The sequence below is a fragment of the Convolutriloba macropyga genome, chromosome 13 (genome assembly GCF_964194025.1).
Source record: "Convolutriloba macropyga chromosome 13, txConMacr16.3, whole genome shotgun sequence".
Taxonomy (NCBI): Eukaryota; Metazoa; Xenacoelomorpha; order Acoela; family Convolutidae; genus Convolutriloba; species Convolutriloba macropyga.
The window spans coordinates 10,616,640-10,637,889 of NC_134480.1; the positions used below are offsets into that span (position 1 = coordinate 10,616,640).

At 33.0% G+C, this 21,250-nt stretch overlaps 1 protein-coding gene across 1 annotated transcript in view; it reads right to left on the reverse strand.

Moving 5' to 3' along the window:
* LOC142352203 (uncharacterized) overlaps positions 1–21,250 on the reverse strand; it is a 73,502-nt gene that overhangs the window by 43,685 nt on the left and 8,567 nt on the right. The window contains exon 2 of the mRNA XM_075404630.1: positions 6,286–6,630. Coding sequence (XP_075260745.1) covers positions 6,286–6,630 — 345 coding nt within the window. The remainder of the gene's footprint in view (positions 1–6,285; positions 6,631–21,250) is intronic.

A 21,250-nucleotide genomic window follows, 5' to 3' on the forward strand; every position in this document is an offset into this window, starting at 1 on the left:
GTTCGAAAGTAGTTTTTTGTAGTCTAAATTTGTGAAAACTATCCGGTGAGTGGGAAATCACCATAATAGGCTTTCGTATCATCATTTTTCATTAATCGGTTCGCTGTTGTGGGAATCATTTTGTATCCAATATGAATTCCGTAACCATCTGGAATACCTTTAAAGCCAATTATACTGGGTATTTCTTCACTTGGAAAGGTAATTCCCTCGTATTTACCAAAAATCATTTCGTATTTCCCACTGCTTTTGATTTCTCGGAAAGAGAAGTTAGGCAGTCCAACTGTTCTCTTGATAGTTGCTAAAAGTTGAGCAACTGTATCATAAGTGCCAGCCATAAACGCTAATTTTTCTCCATTGTAGGGTCGTGAAATGACGTTGGATCCAGTTGCGCGATTTTGTGATTCCTCATATCCCCTGAGACTGAACGCAACCAAATCTCCATTAACTATGTGTTCAATTTTTGTTGGAAAAATGATTTCACTCAGAGCCACTCTCCAGTCTCCTGTGAGATTAATTTCATCATTAAAAATATTTCTAAAATTTGCTAAAGTGTTTTCCTGGAAAATGTCCATCGAAGCAGATGATATAACGTGTACTGTGAACTCATCCTCAAAACGGTTACTACTCATTTTGAATTGGAGATTCTCGTACTAGTTGTAATTCTGGCTGGTAAAATTTGCCCTGGATAATTTCTTTATTAGAATCAATAAGAGAAAATGTAGGTGGATTAAGCGTCGGAATACCGGCAATTTCAAAAACTTCGTCAGTGAAAGATTGCTTGTATCCTTTTCGGAAAGTTTTTTCCTTTTTAACGATTCGAACAAAGTCACCCACGTAAAGTTTTGGTTTTTGACTGCGAAGTGTCTCCACAGGTAATGATACAAGTCTTGGTACATCTTTTTTGGTAACTTTGTTAGGAGCAAGTTTGATGACACGATTAACACGGGAGTTGATAGTTTTTACGAATTGATCCAAATTGTTAATATAAGAATACGTCCATTTTTCCTCCAAATATCGGTAAATAATATTTTTAAGTGACCTGATGTTTCTTTCTGCAAACGCAGACTTCTTTTCGCTGAAAGTACTATACAAATGAATTCCTCGTTTGTTGCAGAGTGTTTTGAAAGCTCCCAAAAACTCAGTACCATCATCCACCCAAACTTTTTCTGGTTGTTTGTGTTTGATCATATTTCGGAAGGCCTTTGCGGTTTCTGTTGCATTTTTTGTTTTCAACGGTTCAACACGTAGATACCTCGAGAGGCAGTCAACTGCTACGAGCAAATATTTAACATCAAGATTGTATTTTGCAAGTTTATCAACATGAGCTAAATCTAAAGACCAGATTTCATTCAGATCGTTGACGATTACTTTTATTCGCGAAAAATTCAACCGCTGTGCACGATATTTTGTGAAGGATGGTTTTGTTTCCAAATACATTTTGACTTTTGTCATTGGCAGTTTGCTGAAATCTTTTAATCGCTTTGAACTTCCGAATGATGCTGGAACTTTAGAATAGAGTCTATCCAGTAGTTTCACATCTTTAATAGTTAGACCATTTTTTTCCTTTCGTCTCCTGCTCTGTCTTTTTGTTTGTTTGTTTTTTTTGGTTCTGCAGTTTTTGATCCGGAGGCTTTGCTTTGATTTCCACTGCTCTGTTCGCTACATAGATGACACTGATTTTTTGTGGCGTCCAGCTGTTGCAAGTTTTGAAAACTCCTTGTCATTGAAAATTTCCTCGCAAGAATCGTCAAAGACGAGCAAACAGTTTTCCAACTGTGAAATGAATTCAAATCCCGAGAATTTGGTAAAATAAATGTTCAAGTTACGCTCCATCGTTTAAAATTTTGGTTGATCATGTTGATAGAAATAGTATATTGACTTGAAATTATGGAAAAACGTATTCTTAAGAAGAATTTGAAAAATAATTTCGGTCTTTCCACAACCTGAAGGATCACAGACTGCCATGAAGAGACGATCACTCGTTGAGATTATTTTATTCATAACTTAGGATTTGGAATTGCGTATCCAACTGTGCACGATAGCAATGAAAACCAAAATGTTGATTCTTCACAATCGAGGTGGAAGAAAACTAATTTGGTCAGTGAAACTACAATAAGAAAAACTATTATCGAAATTTGTGTAAAATAAACTACCTCAGAGCGCGGTAATCTAGAATTGCAAAACCTCCAAGACCGTCTCTCTTGGTTTTGATCATCAAAAACCAAGTCAGTGATTCCTGCTCCTCCACTGCCAGCGCAATCTAATTGATCTCCTGATTGACTCATTTTGAAAGCAATTGATTTTCAAAAATGAATTTAATTTTATTTAGTTAGTTCATCAACCATAAAAAATATGTATGTAATAAATTCAGAGTTTTTGTCTTCCTTCTTATATTTTACTTTATAGTTCGCTTGGAATCCGTAGTCATTGCCATATTAGACAATTGACTCCACCTTTCATTCTCTGACTACCTCTTTGATTTCATCGGGGAGACTCTCATCGTCCAGGGGTACTGGTACTGGCACTGGATACTTGGGCGTAGGTAAAGGGGTTAGTTTCAGTTTTTTCATTTTCTCTTGTAAAGATATGATACATTTGAAAGTACTCCAGCAGTGAAAGATATTTCTTTAGTGTTTCAATTTCAGCAGTATTACAAAGTATTTGCTGCTTCCTCAGTATAGTTTGTCCACGAGAATCAATTTTTTCTTCTTTCAGAAAAGTCACTGTCAACTGGTTATCACTCGCAAAGCAACTGCATACTGTCAAATTTGCAGATAAATTCACTTGAAGAACTGAAGGAGTTGCTTTCTCCACACGACGACTCATTAGTTGGTAGTGTTATCCAATAAAAGTACACCTGTGCCTTTCTCTTTGCGCAATGCTTTTTCTTTCGTTTGAATGGTAGTATAGATGAATGAAGTGAACAGGTCAAGTGCTCTACTGGAGTGAAGATTTCTTCAGTTTTTGGACATAGCAATGTTTCTAAATTTGTGACGTCTTTTTGAAGGAGTTTTTGCAGTGTCTCCGTCTTCTCCTTCCCCTTTGCGTAGAATTTAGCAGTAGGAAAACGGATATTGATTGCTAAAAATATTTGTGATAGAAACCAGTAAGGGTAGCTGCCGCTGTCCCACGGAATACCATGCAAATGCTTCGATACCCACTGATGCGATTTCCTCTCACTCGAGGACAGCGAGTTGAAGGAAATTGGAGGAAGAAAAAGAACCGTGTCTGAGTAGTTGTTTGAACAAATAGATAATTCTTTTATAATGAATCCACTCTTTTTGTGTCGAAAACCTTCAAAATCTATAACAACAATCTCCGGACTCAACATTCCAGCAAACTGAATAAGTTACGTTTAAAAGTTTTCACGAACATGCAGAAGAATAAACCTGTCAGGTGACCAACGTAAGCGTTTGTGATTGGACAAGGCAAAACGTAAGAGTATCCTGCACCCTTTTGGCTATACTCTGCAATAAATCCAAAGGCATCATGAAGAATTGCATGTAAGCGAAGCACTTTAAATGATTTCAAATAAGTATCCAATGAAGAGTTATCTATTCCAATGATCCCACCATAAGGCCTCAGTTTTAGTGCAATTTCGAGGTTAACATCAGGGTCCAACTGCAAGCAGGTTGCCAAAAAGTAAAGAAATCTTTCATTATGCTCTGGATAGTCTGTTTTTATTAAATTATAGATTTCATGAATGGTTTTTAAATCTACCGTCGCGATTGTTGTTGTCATGCTGTTTTTGAGCAAGCATTATAGACAAATGAAAATTAGGTGACTTTTGCAGGGTATGATAATTACTTTTTTTTGTTTGTGTCTACATGACAGCTCATTTTCCCCCAAGGTTTTTAAAGTTCTTCCTGGTTGGTTTCCTTGAATTTTTTTTAAAATGCAAGTGTCCCCCCTCCCCTCACTAGGACTCAGAGAAAAACAAAGAAAAAATCTAAGTGTCCCCCCCCTGTAGTTTGATCGGGAAGACACTTGTGTCCCCCCCTGTAGTTTGACCGGGAAGACACTTGTGTCCCCCCTGTAGTGTTCACGGAAGACACTTATGTCCCCCCGTAGTTTGCCCAGACCAAAACAAGATTAAAGTACCCTGGCGCAGACATATGACGAACTAACTTTCAAAGCGGTGGTAGTTAAAATGGCTTCAAGCCCAAAGCGGCAAACCAGACACGCAAGTGGAGGGAAAATGGTTTCCTAAGATTAGTTTCATGCATGGCAGGGGAAATAAGGAGAATTTCAAAGTGTCCCACCCTGTAGTTTGCCCAGGAAGACACTTGTGTCCCCCCGTAGTGTTCACGGGAAGACACTTATGTCCCCCCCGTAGTTTGCCCAGAAAGACACATCACTACTAATGTATCTCCACTGCAGTTTTGTTGTTTTCCTTTCCCTTCCAACCATGGAAACATTTTTGTGTAACTGATTTTTTAATTTACCCATAGTCAATTGATTTTTTAAAATAACTGTACTATCGGTATAACTGTTTGTTGTGTTCAACGAAATGGCAACTCATCGAGGAAAAAAAAACGTTTCGCAACCATTTAAACGCACGAAAACTAATTTTAAGCAAATATTTGAAACAACAAAAAAAGTAAACAAACTAGTTGTTTTTGAACTCTAAATTCATAGAAAGTGATCTTAATAAATGATGTTATAATATATATATATATATATATATATATATATATATATATATATATATATATATATATATATACATATATATATATATACATATATATATATATATATATATATATATATATATATAAAACCTACAATGTCAATTTGAGTGTTCGGACTATTTGGATGTCGTAGAAATACTATAGTTTTCTGACTATTTAATTCTCTTAGGAATGGCACTCGATAACAAGTTCTCAGGACTATCTTAAGGAAAATTTTAACTGACAATTAACTTGGTTAATATAACTATGGTTATCAATACAACAAGTCAACAGTTTAAAAAATCACAATTCCTAAGTCTATTTCATTTTCTCGCATATGAAATGTTTGGTTTTCTTCTCCCCACTTTGGTCAGATAAGAATGAATATACACTCGCACTTGAAGGAATTAACATATCCTGAGAGCTTTTTCTGGACTGGCTCACTACTGAAGTTCTCCCCAATTCATCGGGTAAGAAGACAGTGATGAGCACCAGTACTTTAAATCCGATGCCTTTGAAGTACTGCAGTTTCCTTTGATTGGCTAAAGTTCGTACTAACTCCAAAACACCTTCTCCTAAGTGACAGATTTTATGTGCAGCCGATTAGAAGGCACGAATTTTAGTCTACGGAACAAGCGGAAAATCTTTTCCCTTACAGTAAAAAAAATTGACAAATAACAAGAATTTTTATTAAATCAAACTCCACATTGCAAGAAATAGAATCTAATTAATTATATTCGGTTAAGTCGATGCATAATCTGAATTATTTCAAAACCTAAGAGCAATTTTGACATAATATTTTCGAATAACTTGCTGTTATAATAACAACAAAGAGCATGATTAACAAGATAAGTTTCCTCTCCAAAAATATTTAGATTTAGAATAAGAAAGCTGTTAAGTTTTATTTTGAAGTTCTATCCTGATTTTATTGCCAAGGTGTAAATTGGCAGCAAAATATTGAACTGCTAAAATAGGTTATGAGAGAACTATGTCGTAAACAATGAGCAGCTCTTTTCTCTGTCTTTTCCTTCCTATTACTGCGACTGACTATCAATTGACTACTTCCACTTTAACCCTCTGATGACAGTTGGGTTGTTTTTTCAGTGGCATAGTTTGTTGGGAACAATAATAATCACATTGGGATTTTGAAATTATTTTTAATTAATATGTAATTAATAATTAATAAATCACTACTCCAATTTGAATTCAAAAATCATGAAAATGTGTGAACAGATCTTAAAAAAAAGACAGTGCCCCAATACAATTCAAATTCTTTGAATTCTAAAAAAATCAGGAGCGCTATATAATAGCCGACTGGAATTGCTGACGCGGCTATTAATTATCCGAGTTCATCGCTGATTAGATGGCAGCACAAATCTTTCTGCATTATAAGGTGTAGCATGGAAGAGGAATTAGGAGAACATGTACAAACAAAGGCTCTGGTGTGTATTTAGAGGCACATTCAAATTTGCGCTAGTCCAGTTATAACATAATTCGGCTGCCAGGTGGACATTGAAGTCTAGAATGTTTAAAACGAGGTATAGTATTTTTTGCCTTATCGTTTGCCCCTAATCCCCCCAACTGTTTTCGGTAAAAAAATGGTTTTCCCGACCTGTCAGAAACACATCGTTTAATGACTCTCCATTAGCAAATGTTGAATTGACAACAGACCCCCCACTCTGGTAATGAGCCCCGTATATCTGGTATATGTATAGCTTGCCAGGGGTCAACTGCGTGAACTCGTACTTGAGGTCATTCGAGTTCCCATCATCAACACCGCCTGAGATGAGTGATGGATTAGAAATGAACTGTGGTTCCTTGTCAACGGGGAAGAGACGGTCAGAAGTAATTTGGAGTCCAGTATCAGAAGTGGCTCCATCCTGGATAATGTTGGAGTGGGTTTTGTCTGTTGTTATAGACTGGTTTGGTTTGAAGGCCAGGTCACCAGCTTGGGTTACTAAAATGCACAATGCTTAATTTATTTAACTTTTTTGGATCTTTTCCGTATGCAATTGTAAAATTTTTGCATAATAAGTTATTTAATTTTTCCACTATACAATAACAGGTGCTATATAAAGAGTGGGGGAGTGGGGGGGGGGGGGTGCATGACGTACCGAGGGGAGGGGCCATCGGTTATGCATCAGCTGCGCTTCGCACATAAAGTGTTCCAACTTACTATATAACATTGGTGACATGAATGAAAAGCGTACGAGAGGAGACGAAGCGTCTAGGGAAATAGAGACATGAGACCGCAACGGACAAAATATGAACAACTTTGAAAATTTCAAGCAAAAACTTTTCTTCGTGAAATCAAACATTTTAAATCGCCGCGTCCAGGATTGATTAAATCAAGAGCTTTTCTTTTCATTTTAGAATAGTCAATTCAATTGGACAGTGTTGGACAGCATTTCAAACAATCATATCTAAATATAATCCTCTTAGGACACAAAATGAGCATAAATTCTTCTAAGGTCTGTACCCACTAACACTTATGCTAAGAAACAGTAACAAAATCAAAAAACAATAATGTCATCTTGTTCAAGCTCATTAAAAAATTCTGTTCTGGCTCCCCAGTTTTGTGGGCATATATCTTTCACGCCCCCAGGCGGAAGTACTATTTTTTATATAGTAACGTGCTATATGACAAAATGTCATTTTTAACTGGGGGCGTGAGAAAACACTGGGGTTCGAAACAGAATAGATCCAAAAAATTTAGTAATACAGGGTAAAATATCCTGATTATATTTAATGTAAAGCTCACTTATTTTTGATACGTGTCCCTTACTTTTTGGTAACTAAAATTGTGAGCGATTTCGGTTAATAAAATTGTTGTTTTGGAAAGTTTTTTTAAGTTAGCGAATGATTTTGTTTTTTTTTCATATTTTTTGAAATTGGAGGCGGAAATAGGCCTCTGAAGCTCCATCTTGTTTTGTTATTTATTACTGTTAAAATTTGAGGAAATATATTTTGTAACGGAGATTTGGACCTTAAATGTTCTGAAATTTCCTTAACAAATTCGTTTACAGAGTTTTATTTTGTTATCATTTTGTGTAAGACCTAAGGATTCAAATTTTTTAATGAAAAAATTTGCTCAAACGTTTTTTCGTTGGTATCTATCTATGGGGACTAGTGTACTTTTTGTTTTTTTTGTTTGTTCAAGACTTTTGCTACCTGTGATTCATTTGCTTGATGAAGTACCATCTTTCTTCGTTATTGTGGATAACATAGCTGCTTTGCATAATAATAAAATTTTTAAATAACTTTGGAGCTATTGATAAAAGAAGGCTCTGTTATCCATTTTTGAAACAACTGGTTTCTTCCTAAGACGGCGTTTTTGATTACACTTGTAATCCAACCTGTAAAATTGGGAGTATTAGTTGTTCTAAAAATTTTCTCAGGCTAAAAATTTGTTCAGAAATTTAGTGTTATTTATTAGTGTACTCATATAATAGCATTCAGATTATCAGCAATTTTTTTTTCTGATATTTTGGTCTAACACACATAAAAATCAGGTTTTGCCTACCTTGATTGTTTTTCATATTTTGTATGAGTACTGATGGTGGAGTACTTCTAATATTTAAATTCTTCAAAATATCTATGTCGAAATCTCCAACGATTAAGCTTTCCTGTTTCAAAAATTTTAAAAAATTTGAACGTTTTCCAGCTGAGGCTCCAAAACAGTCAACTTCATTGACGGAGTTCCATAAATTACACAGATTGTACGCAAACAATTTTCATCACTTTCTGAGCTTATGCCCTATTTTGAATATTAATGAGTTCCATAATGTATAAAGCTACTACACCCGTTTAACGCTACGCGTGTTTCTCGGTTTCAACAATAATGTCTGATAATATGGTAGATCACTGTCATCTGGTTACTCACTATCAACGAACCATGTTTGAGATAAAGCAATAACATCAACTTTTGTTCAGAAGCATCAAAAAAAGACTTCTAAGCCAGCGTGATAAAATCTCAAAGACGAAGATTTAAAACGAGAAAAGCCCGGCTTCAGTTCTTAGTATGAAAATCGATGATGTATGCAGACTATCGAAGACACTCTTCGCTGCTCAGAGTGCTGGAAAAATTAGTGCATTCATTCTTCAAGTTTGTACTTTTTTGACGGCAGAGACTTTTTAACCAATACTTTGAAAACTTGCTCGGTCAAGCAGTATAAAAATCCAAGTGTGTCATTTTTTGTACCAAATTGCACATATAAAGACTCACTGCCAGCGTCTATACTGTTTCCATACCCCACTCTTTTCCATACCATTAGTTTCCACCAAAAGAATCAAATTGATGTTGACTGTCCACAGGATATCAAGTTCTATCCTTTTCTGAGAACTTCAGTTGTTTTTTGTTTTTGTTCGTTGTTGACAGAAGGTTTTTTTCTTCAATGACTATACAAGCAACTCTTCTGGCAACTCTTCTTGCAAGCTCTTTGTTTTTTGTCCTTTGTTGATCAATACTTCTACGTAGTCGGCTGATTTCTTTTTTTATGTTAATTCATTTCTTTGACTAAATCCAGAAACAAAGAACGCTTGGAATTTTTTTCATCGTCAGCATCATTGAGTTTATTTTCTTATACAACGCTGTGTTTAAGAAGGATGCAAACAAAAGTTTATTACGGAATGCAGTGGAAAAGTTTTTCACTCCTTTCTTAGCCGTTCTTAAAACATTTAGATCAGCCAAATTCGAAATAACAAAAATAAACAAAGCCAGGGTACTATAAAGTTCCCATCCGCCCAATAAGGGGGGCTCAAATGAACTTAAATTTTTCGTATGTAAGTAACTTTCACATATTTGTTTGCATGTTCAGTAGGTTTTTTTTACTCATTAGTATTGTTGCATCACTATTCGAACGTCTAATTCCAAGAATGAAGTGCCTTGCAGTCTCCATATAAATGGGCCGCGTTCTTTCTTTTATATGTTAATAGATATCAAAAATTGTCATTTAGTTCGAAAAGCACCAAAGTTTTCCGTACTTTGTTGATAATTGCAGGACAATGAAAATTGCAAGATGCACAATATTGCTTTTTTTCAGTTCAAACATGTAAGTTTCACGAATAAAACCAAAGGTCAATTGTTATAACACCTTAATATATATAATTAACTCACCTATTATCATTTGTAAAGTAACAAGGATAATTGGATCTATTCTTTGTTTTTGGCCCTCCAGCTCAGTGGGCATAGAACTTTTAAGCCCACTAGGCGCAAGTGCTGTATTCTTCATAGTAACGTGCTAGATAACAACGCTTAAGTTGTAATGGTGGCATTAAAAACACTGTACGGGGGGGGCAGCAGAGTAGATCTGGATAATTAATGTTCATGTTTCCTCAGACCAAATGACCTTCAACAAATCGTGTCTCGAACCAGCAACTTTCCGTCCAGTTGTAAGCTCCTATGTACCCTTTTTCCCACTGTGCTGTGCCTCATTCGCTAAGTGCGGCTATATTCAACCATTTTTGAAGTTTTCTGCAGCCTCGTGCACGCGAAAATGTTGATCGTTTCCGTTTGTGCCTCCCACTTCGTTAATTACTGAGCAGGTACCATTACATAGTAAATCCTTATGTAAAAAAGGCACGTGCGTCCCGGGGTTGCAAATATTATGCACCCACTACGCTGGGTGGGCGCAAACAGAAAAGGTCCCAAAATATATAGGACGGTATCCACGAATCAGCATAAAAACAAATTGCTTTGGAGTAAAACGTTGACCGATGATTTCATAATATAAAAGGTGTCTATAATCTCAATCGCTAAAGAATTGGAAGCAATTTAGAAAAAACGCATCGTGGGCTTAATTTCTCAAAACTTTTAGTTTTTGAAAACAAAAACCGTAAAACAAATTTTTAAATTTTTTCAAATCACTCAATCAAAGCGTGTTTTTAACGCTGATTTGAAAAAAGATTACTACAGCAGAGAAAAAAATTGAAAATTTATGTTCTTCTGTAGTTTCAGATTCTTCTGTAGATTCTGAGACCTCAAACTGAAAAATTTTTGTTTTGTGAAAACTTATGTTACAACAAAAATTCATAGGTTATTTATTAAACTTCATTTCAATGGTGCTAATCTCAGGGTCAAAAACTGATCTGTTTTTTATGGTTTTAGTTTCTCAAACCTGAAACGTCAAAAAAATATATTCTTTCAGATTAGTATTTTATAGTATCTGTCTGAAGAGTGTTTTCCAACAAACATTTCAATTGTGTTGTTTCTAAACCTGAAAAATAATATTTTGGTTTTCCCAAAGTTTGAGTTTCTGAAACCCGAAACCACAAATGTAGTTTACAGTAGATCTTTACAAGGTGAATTTTATCGTACAAACCAATTGTGATATACCAAGTCTGAAAGATACTGCGAGCTTTGCATTGTCATAAAATTTCAGTTTTTGAAAACTGAAAACAAAACTTTAAGGAGATATGTTCCAAAACATGTTTGAAAAAAGTTTTCTAATAAAAAATAGCATGATGACAACGTTAATATTGAGGAACAATGCCCAGTATTTGTTTTCAAGAATCTAATTTCGGCCAAAAATCACCAATTCATGCCAAAAATATCCAATTCTGACCAAAAACTACCCAAATATAAGCTAGAAACCCAGTGTAACAAAAATTTTACCCAGTGTAACAAAAGAATCACCCAAAACATTTCATCAAGTATCCAAATTTTACCAAATAGTGACCAAACTGTTTAGAACTTGCAAGTATTTCATTTTTGCATTTCATTGTACTTGATAAAAAATTTAGAGTGATTCTGTGTCTATATCTGTTTAGAATAAATTTTTTTGCAATAGACATATTAAACCAAAAGACAAAAAATATTTTTTTTTCTCACTGGAAAGATATTAAAATCTGAAAGCAGAGAAGTTGAGTTTCGATAGATGCACCAGGGGCAATTTGGAAAAACGCTTGCCTTGTAGTAAATAAAGTTAATTTTTTTATAGTCCGCTACAGAAGTTTTTTGGATATACGCCAACGGCTGATATTTTTTAAGGAGAGTTATCATTCGTTTTTAGTCTCTTTTCAATTCGAGCAAGGATGAATCTGTAATTCGGGCATAACATTTCAATTGAGCATATGACTACAAAAGCGTAAAAACATCGCATTTCGTTACCAGAGGAGCGTAAAAACACTAGAAAGATGATAAAATTTAAAAGCAGAGAAGTTGAGTTTCGAGAATTGCATCAGGGGCAATTTGAAAACGAAGCTAGTGAAAGCACAACAATTATATGCACCGGCAATTGAAAAGAAAATTAGCTCTTACAGAACAAAATTAGAGCACGTTTAAGGAACTGTCACAAAAGCTTCGAAGTTATGCTCAATATAAAAAACGCTTGCCTTGTACTAAATTAGCTTTATATTTTTATAGTAAGTTTTATGGATAGCCGCCAACGGCCGACTAAATTTTAATTTAGGAGAGTTATCATTCGTTTTTAGTCTGTTTTCAATTCGAGCACGGATGATATGTAATTCGGGCATAACATTTCAATTTCTTTACTAGAGAAGCGTAAAAACATAGTATTACTCTGACCACACGAAGACGCCTATCAGAGCCTTATATCTTTTCGCAGGTTGCTTGTTGTCAGAGTAATTGAAAAACTCTTTTGTTCTTTCTTAAGCATATGTTCTTATATTTTCTTGTTTATACCTATTAATTTGGATTTTTTAAATTTAAAATTCACATCTCTTAGGACCCGTGTTCTAGGTCCAAAATTCAATCATTGGGTATAATCCTACAAGATGGCTCGTGCGAGTCTGTGCACAGTATGTTCTAACATAACTCTCAAGGCTGCAAAAACAACCAATAATTCTATCGGAGAAACCACTACGAGAATCCAGAAGCAACTCATATGCATTTGGAGAAAATAACTTGTTTTGTTTGAACAAAAAATGGGCCGTCGTTTTTCGTCAGAGAAAACAAAAAAAATGCACACTCTAGAAAAAGTCAGAGACACACATGATACACAAATAAAGAAAAACACGCAAATACAAACCCTAACAACAAAAAAACCATAAAATATTTTTCTTTTTGGCAACTGATCTTTGGTCAACGGTCATCACGTTCAATTAGATCTTCTTCTTTTTTTCTCAAAAAAGGTGTGGGCTGCTTGAGGCATGTATCGGTAAAAGTAATTTTGACACAAATCTTTGAATTGAATTTTTTGTTTTTTTTTTTTCGAAAAAATTTGTTTTGACGTCGCATCAGCATAATGATTATATATATATATATATATATATATATATATATATATATATATATATATATATATACATATATATAAATATATATATATATATATATATATATATATATTAAAAAAGTCTTGCTGATGTGTCACCTGCGAGATTTGAAAATCAGAAGTTTGGTTTGGACAAGCTTAAAGCCGCAATTCGTAACAAATAATAGTTCTAAATTTTGTGTCAGGTTTTCATTCAGCCTTTGTTTCTGTCTATCGCTCACACAAACACACACACACCACTTATATAAAAAAAACAAAAAAAAACCCCAGCAGGAAATTTTTTTCTTTTATCTTTTTGTCAACAGATCTTAAGCAAAGGTTCGCTTATGGCATTAATCTTTTATGTTTCTTTTGTTTTATTTCAAAAAAAAAGTTGTAGATTTTTTGAAGCAATTAATTTTAAGACTGACCTATATTATTTCAATGACCTTTTTTGAAAGTTCTTGGAAAAATTTTATCATTTTTGATGTTTCATGAGCATAACGGGCCAATTTGTTTTTTTAAGAAAAAAAGATCACAGATGTATTACATTCACAGATGTATTACCAGTTGATTCTGATAAACTTATAATAAAAATTGAAAAAAATCAAAACCCAATTTTTTGCGAAATTAAGTAATTTTTTTAATTTATTCTAATAATTTCTCTCTGGAGTTTTTGCAATCTGCGTCTTCTAATGTCTCACATTTAAAAGAATTAACTATCTCTTACAAAATCTTTCCTCTTTCACACAAATACCAGTTACAATATATACACAAACACGCACTCACACACATAGAACCAAACAAACGGACGCACGCCCATACACAAACAAAATCGCACAAAAAAAACGGACAAGAAAATGTTTTTTTTTCTAAGTTATCGTTCATGCAACTTTTAATTATCCCTGGTTCGCTTATTGCATGATTCATTTATTTTGTGTTTTTAATCTGGAAGCTAGGGTTGTTGATCATGAGACAATTGTATCGATAATTGTAAAATTGACACTAAAATTGAAAATTTGAGAACTTTTTGTTTTTTTTTGTTCCAAGAATTTTGTCAAGCTTAATGTTCAGGTGCAAAATGTACCCACTCGTTCTTTGCTTAAAATCTTGCAGATGTGTCTGAGTAAATTAGATTGAATAAACAGGTTTAAGGAACACTTTTCCAACTTCTAAAATATATAAAATCACAAATTGTAGCAAAAATTTTCCTTATTTCTAATATTTCTAACAGTTTTTGAACTGTGCCTCTCATATTTTCTAAGATGTAAGGCAATTTTAAAGGCTGTCCTCAACATTTCTCTTTGTAGTAATTAATAAATTTGATCATCAGTAAAACTTGCGCTTTGCCTTTTTCTTTCTTTGGTTTATTATTATAGAAAAATACTAAATTATTTTGAGAACTGAAAAAGAAAAGATTTTTTCATCTATCAATTTAATCTCAAATTCTTGGTGTGCACTTTCATAATCAAAAAACTTTTTAGTTTTTAATTTTACAGAATTACCCATAGTCTGGAAAGATGAATTCGAAGAAAGAATTCAAAACACAAAGAAACGGAAAATATTTTTACAAATTTTCAATTAAGTTATGAATTTTTTCATTGAAATTTCCAACTTGTTGATCACTAAACTCTCTAGTCCTCAGACTTTTCTGTTTTGGATTATACTGGAGGTGATAAGTTTAATCAATGTTGAGAACAGAAGGAGAACAAATAAAAATAAAAAAAATTTTCCAAGGTTCGCTTATTGCATGATGCGTTTGTTTTGTGTTTTTTATCTGGAAGCTAGGGTCGTTGATCATGAGACAATTGTATCGATAATTTTAAAATTGACGCTGAAATTGAAAATTTGAGAACTTTTTTTCCAAGAATTTTGTCAAGCTTAATGTTCAGGTGCAAAATGTACCCACTCGTTCTTTGCCTAAAATCTTGCAGATGTGTTAGAGTAAATTAGATTGAATCAACAGGTTTAAGGAACACTTTTTCAACTTCTAAAATATATAAAATCACAAATTGTAGCAAACATTTTCTTAATTTCTAATATTTCTAACAGTTTTTGAACTATGCCTCTCATATTTTCTAAGATGTAAGGCAATTTTGAAGGCTGTCCTCAACATTTCTCTTTGCAGTAATTAATCAATTTGATTATCAGTGAAACTTGCGTTTTGCCTTTTTCACTCTTTTGTTTATTATTATAGAAAAATATTAAATTACTTTGAGAATTGAAAAAGAAAATTTTTTTCATCTATCAAATTAATCTCAATTTCTTGGGTGCGCACTTTCATAATCAATAAACTTCTTAGTTTTTCATTTTACAGAATTACCCATAGTCTGGAAAGATGAATTCGAAGAAAGAATTCAAAACACAAAGAAACGGAAAATATGTTTCCAATTTTCAATTAAGTTATGATTTTTTTCATTGAATTTTCCAACTTGTTGATCACTAAACTCTCTAGTTTTCAGACTTTTCTGTTTTGAATTATACTGGAGGTGATAAGATAGATCAATGTGGAGAACAGAAGGAGGACAAATAAAAAAGCAAAAAAAAATTCGTCTTAAATTTTCAATAGTAAATTTGGTTGACTCACTTTTTATTCCCTGATACGGTTTTTTGCTTTGCAGGGGCTCTGAAAAAATTGATATGGTTTAAACCTTACAAAATTCAAGAAAAATTTATTCTTTGACGAAGAACGCTTTTTGTTCCGATTCCCATATATTAGTGGTGAGAGAGGAACTGTATACTCAAATGGGTTTTTTTTTGTTCAGTCAATTTTGACCGATTGATATATTCATCGTAGAGAATTGTGAGTGATATCATTAGAAAGCACGTACATTCTAAAAATTGTAATTAAAACATTTTTTTTCTAGTTTTGTTTCATACAGAGAGTTATCGAGGTTCAATATTTTGTGAATATTCGAAAGTTTTTATTCACATTTTTTGTAACGGCAGTTTTTTGGCGGAAAATTTTCAAAATTCAGATTTTTTTTCAAAAAAGTGCTTTATTGGTCCATTCTGTTTAAATTTCGCAAAGTATAGACATGAAATTTGCTGACAAAATCTCTGTAAATTCTAGAAGAGCTAGTGGAAAATAGGCGTCTTATAAATGTCTTCTGGAATAAATATTCTGCCGTTTTTTTTGCAAAATCAACTCGATAATTGTACAAAATGCATCTTTTTTTCTCTTTTGAAAAATGTCACTTGAGGAATGGTCTAATTGACAAAAGTTTAGAACAATTGGGTGGTTTTTTGAAGGCAGAATTTGGGATTTAGTCTCATCAGGGATTCTTATGATCACAACTTTTTTCTTGGCACTGCTTTTTTTCCAAATTATTTTGCGTTTGTTTTTTAATGCAAATTACTGACAAAATTTTCAATGCACGGTTCCATCAATTACAGCTTTCATCTACGTAATATTGAGGCCAAATGTAGATATAGATTGTTTTCACAGAAAAGCTAATGGTTTTTATGGTTTGACGAAAAAACTTAAAGAAATTTAACCGAATTCTTGTGTTTTGCCCTCATTTGTTTTTCTTTCTTCTGTCCGATTACTAAGTCTAACCGATAAAAAAACTAAATGGCTTCTTCTTGAGGTAAAAGTTAATTATGGCAATCATGGTTATCACGCCGAATATATTCGTTTTGAGAAAAAGTCAGTGATTTTTTGAGCTCGTCAAATTTTCATTTTTTTTCTGTCCTTTTTCAGCTTATTGAGATAGAAACTAACCATTTTGATTGTTTTAAATAACGGCTTCTTGGTTTCGGTACTACGAGTTTTTATATTAAAAACTTTGTCTCTTTGGTAAATTGTCACATTGCTTTAGAATCCAACTAAAAAAGCGAACAAAATTCAATTTAGAATTGAACATAATTTTTTTTCTACAACTTATAATTTTGAGGACTGCGACACCGCTCTCTTGCAGAATTTGGTGGTTTTTTGTTTTTGCACTGTATTTGTTTTCAGTTTTCGTGGTCTTTTGCCAAACATTGGGTAATAAAGTTATTAATGGCCAATTATAGATAAGTAAATGTGCTTCATAACTGATATCCGTATACAGCTAATCATTCTATTGACTTTCAATTGAATTTATTCTTCAAAAAGAAGTGTTCTTGAACTTTTTCCTTCTTCGTTCTGGTTTTCATTTTCTTTTTCGCAATTTAAATATTTGGATTGTTTTCGTAGCTTAACTATTTTATTCAGAAACATTTTTATCGTTATTTTTTATCGAAAAAAAGATTTTCTCTGTTTGCTAAATGTGTTCACTGATGTCTTCAGGGCTCAGACAATTTGTTTAAGAGGAATTTTGTGAGATTTAGATACTTTTCGATCTTTTTTTGCTATTTTAGTTGTCATTTTTAGAAAGTTGTTGTACAAAAATTTATTGATTTTTGAAAGAAACGCAGAAGAACATTTTTTATCATCGCGGTTAATATCTTACAAAGTTAATGGCTTCAAATCTTTGTTTTCGTAAAAAAGTTTTGTGAAATATAGTTTTGCTTTTATTTAACGTTCTTTTATAGTCTTATGACTTAGTCTCCATAATAAAAGGCGCAATTAGTTCTCTAAAAAATTTTGAGATAAACTATCTAGTCTTTAGTTAAAAAACATATGATGGTTGTGATTTTTGAAAATACTTGTTTTTAAAAACAACAAGGGAACTTTGAGCTTTTCCAATCTTATTTCAGTTAACTTGTAGCTTAGTATCTCTATAGAAAAGTCACATCTGCTATCTAGCTAACTGCAATATACCCCTTGACACGGTTTTATTTTCCTCAAGTGGTCTTTGTTCTTAGTACAACCAGTTTTCATAAGATATTCGTGATTTTTGCAGTCTTGCAATTTTTTTAGGTTTCTGTTTTCTATTAACACTTTCACAATAATGGGCTGTCCTCCGGCCATTCAAAAAAACGAGATGAACGAGTAAAAAGGTTGAAATTAAATTGGATGTGAAACCGGCTGCGTGTAATTTTTGAACTTTTATCTTCTTCCGTGATTGTCATTTTCTTTGTATGACATATCCTGAAATGTCTCACTCCCTTTCCATGGAAGTATGAATGACTCTATCAATGATTTGAGATAAAATGCAGTGTTTTAAATCAGTTTAACATTAAACTTTTGCCGTCTTGCTTAGTTTTTGTCGACGTGTAACCAGGTCGCATTGAGGAAAAGTTCCATTTTTTTCTAATCAAGCACAGATTAAGCTTCTTTAGTGTAAGTTTCATCTGATTCCATTTTCATTTGCTTTATTACTTTTAAAAAGTGGGCAACAATTTTTGGTCTTAATTGATATATGTAATTGTCTGATTTTTATGGCCGTTTTCTCTTGTAGTCATACTCATGGCGGGCCTAATCAGCCCTCTAAGGATGAATGTTTTACTCACTCAGTGGTTTGTTGAATATTTTAATTTTTTCTATCTCTTCTTCTTCTGGTAGAAAATTTAGTGAAAAATGTAGATGAGAGATGTTGGAAAATTATGTGCGAGCGCACATTACCGAGCCTCCTTGTACTGCTTTTAGTTATACTTTTTATTTTATTTTTTTTAAATAATTTTTTTTCTCATTAGAAAGATGATAAAATTTGAAAGCAGAGAAGTTGAGTTTCGAGAATTGCATCAGGGGCAATTTGAAAACGAAGCTAGTGAAAGCACAACAATTATATGCACCGGCAATTGAAAAGAAAATTAGCTCTTACAGAACAAAATTAGAGCACGTTTAAGGAACTGTCACAAAAGCTTCGAAGTTATGCTCAATATAAAAAACGCTTGCCTTGTACTAAATTAGCTTTATATTTTCATAGTAAGTTTTATGGATAGCCGCCAACGGCCGACTAAATTTTTAATTTAGGAGAGTTATCATTCGTTTTTAGTCTGTTTTCAATTCGAGCACGGATGATATGTAATTCGGGCATAACATTTCAATTTCGTTACTGGAGAAGCGTAAAAACATAGTTTTACTGTGACTACTCGAAGACGCCAATCCGAGCCTTATATCATTTAACAGGTTGCTTGTTGTCAGAGTAATTGAAGAACTCTTTTGTTCTGTCTTGAGCATATGTTCTTATCTTTTCTTGTCTATATCTAATAATTTGGATTTTTAAACTTCAAAATTCACATATTTTAGGACCCGCGTTCTAGGTCTAAAATTCAATCATTTTGTATAATCCTACAAGATGGCTCGTGCAAGTCTGTGCATAACATAGTATGTTCCAACATAACTCTCAAAGTTGCAAAACAACCAATAATTGTATCGGAGAAACCAATACGAGAGTCCAGAAATAACTCAAATGCATTTGTGGAAAAAAAACTTGTACTGTTTGAACAAAAAACATGGGCCGTCATTTTTGTCAGAGAAAACAAAAAGAAATTTGCACACTCTAGAAAAAAGTCAGAGATACACATGATCCACAAATGAAGAAAAACACGCAAATACAAACCCCAACAACAAAAAAAATAAAATATTTTTCTTTTCGGCAACTGATCTTTAGTCAGCGTTCGTCACTTTCAATTAGATCTTTTCGTTTGTTTCTCAAGAAAAGTTGTGGACTGCTTGAGGCATGTATCGGTAAAAGTAATTTTGACACAAATCTTTGAACTGAAATTGTTTGAATTTTTTCGAAAATTTTTTTTTGACGTCGCATCAGCATAATGATTATATATATAATCATTATGCTGATGCGAAGTCAAAACAAAATTTTTCGAAAAAATTCAAACAATTTCAGTTCAAAGATTTGTGTCAAGTCTTACTGATGTGTCACCTGCGAGATTTGAAAAACAGAAAATCAAGCTTAAAGCCTCATTTCGTAGCAAATTATATGTGTATTTCTATATTTTGTGATTTCTGACAGGTTTTGATTCTGCCTTTGTTTGTGTCTATCGCTCACACAAACATACACACACCACTTATATTCAAACACAAAAATAAAACCCCAGCAGGAAAAATTTTCTTCTTTCATCTTTTTGTCAACAGATCTTAACCAAAGGTTCGCTTATGGCATAATTCTTTTATGTCTCTTTTGTTTCATCTAAGAAACTAGTTGTGGATATTTTAAAGCAATTATATTGGTAATTGTAAGACTGACCTATTTTATTTCTCTGACCTTTTTTGAAATATATGATGCTTCATGAGCATAACAGGACAATTTGTTTTTTTTTAAAAAAAAGATTTTGGAGATGCATTACCAGCTGACTCTAATAAACTTAAAATATAAATTGAAAAAATTAAACACCAATTTTTAGCGAAATTATGTAATTTTTCTAATTTATTCTAATGATTTCTCTCTGCACTTTTTGCTCTCTGCGTCTCCTAATGTCTCACATTTAAAAGAATTAACAATCTCAGACAAAAGCTTTCTTCTTTCCTCTTTCACACAAATACCAGTTACAATATATACACACACACGCACTCACATACATACAACCAAACAAACGGCCGCACGCAGATACACAAACAAAATCGCACAAAAAAAACGCACACGAAAATAGTTTTTTCTAAGTTTTCGTTCTTGCAACTGATATTTACCATGGTTCGCTTTTACATTGTTGGTTTGTTTGCTGTATTTTTATCTGGAAGCTAGGGTCGGGGTTCATGAGGCAATTGTATCGATTATTGTAAAAATGACACTAAAATTGAAAAAATGAAAAGGTTTTTTTTCCAAGATTTTTGTCAATTTTGAGGTTTCAGGTGCAAAATGGACCAGCTCTATCTTTGCTTAAGATCTTGCAGATGTGTTGAAGTAAATTTCATTGAATAGACAGATTCAACGAACATTTTTTCAACTTTTAAAATTTATAAAATCACAATTTGTAGCAAACATTTTCTTATTTTCTGAAAAGTATGCCTCTCATATTTTCTAAGATGTTAGGCATTTTTAAAGGCTGTCCTCAACAGTTCTCTTTTTAGTAAATAATAAATGATTATCAGTAAAACTTGGGCTTTGGCTTTTTCACTCTTTCGTTTATTTCCAAAGAAAAATGTTAAATTATTTTGAGAACTGAAAAAAGTTTTTTTTTTCATCTTTCAAAAACTCTCAATTTCTTGGGTGCGTAGTTTCTTAATCAATTAACTCCTTATTTTTTCGTTTTACAATATTACCCATAGTCTGGAAAGAAGAAACCGAAGGAAAAATTCAAAACAATAAGAAACGGAAAATAGTTTTTTGCAATTGTCAATTAAATTATGAATTTTTTCATTGAAAATTCCAACTTGTTGATCACTAAACTCTCTAGTCTTCAGACTTTTCTGTTTTGGATTATACTAGAGGTGATAAGTTAGAACAATCTGGAGAACAGAAGGAGAACAAAAAAAATAAGAAAACATTTTCGTCCTTAATTTTCAATAGTAAATTTGGTTGACTCAATTTTTGCTTC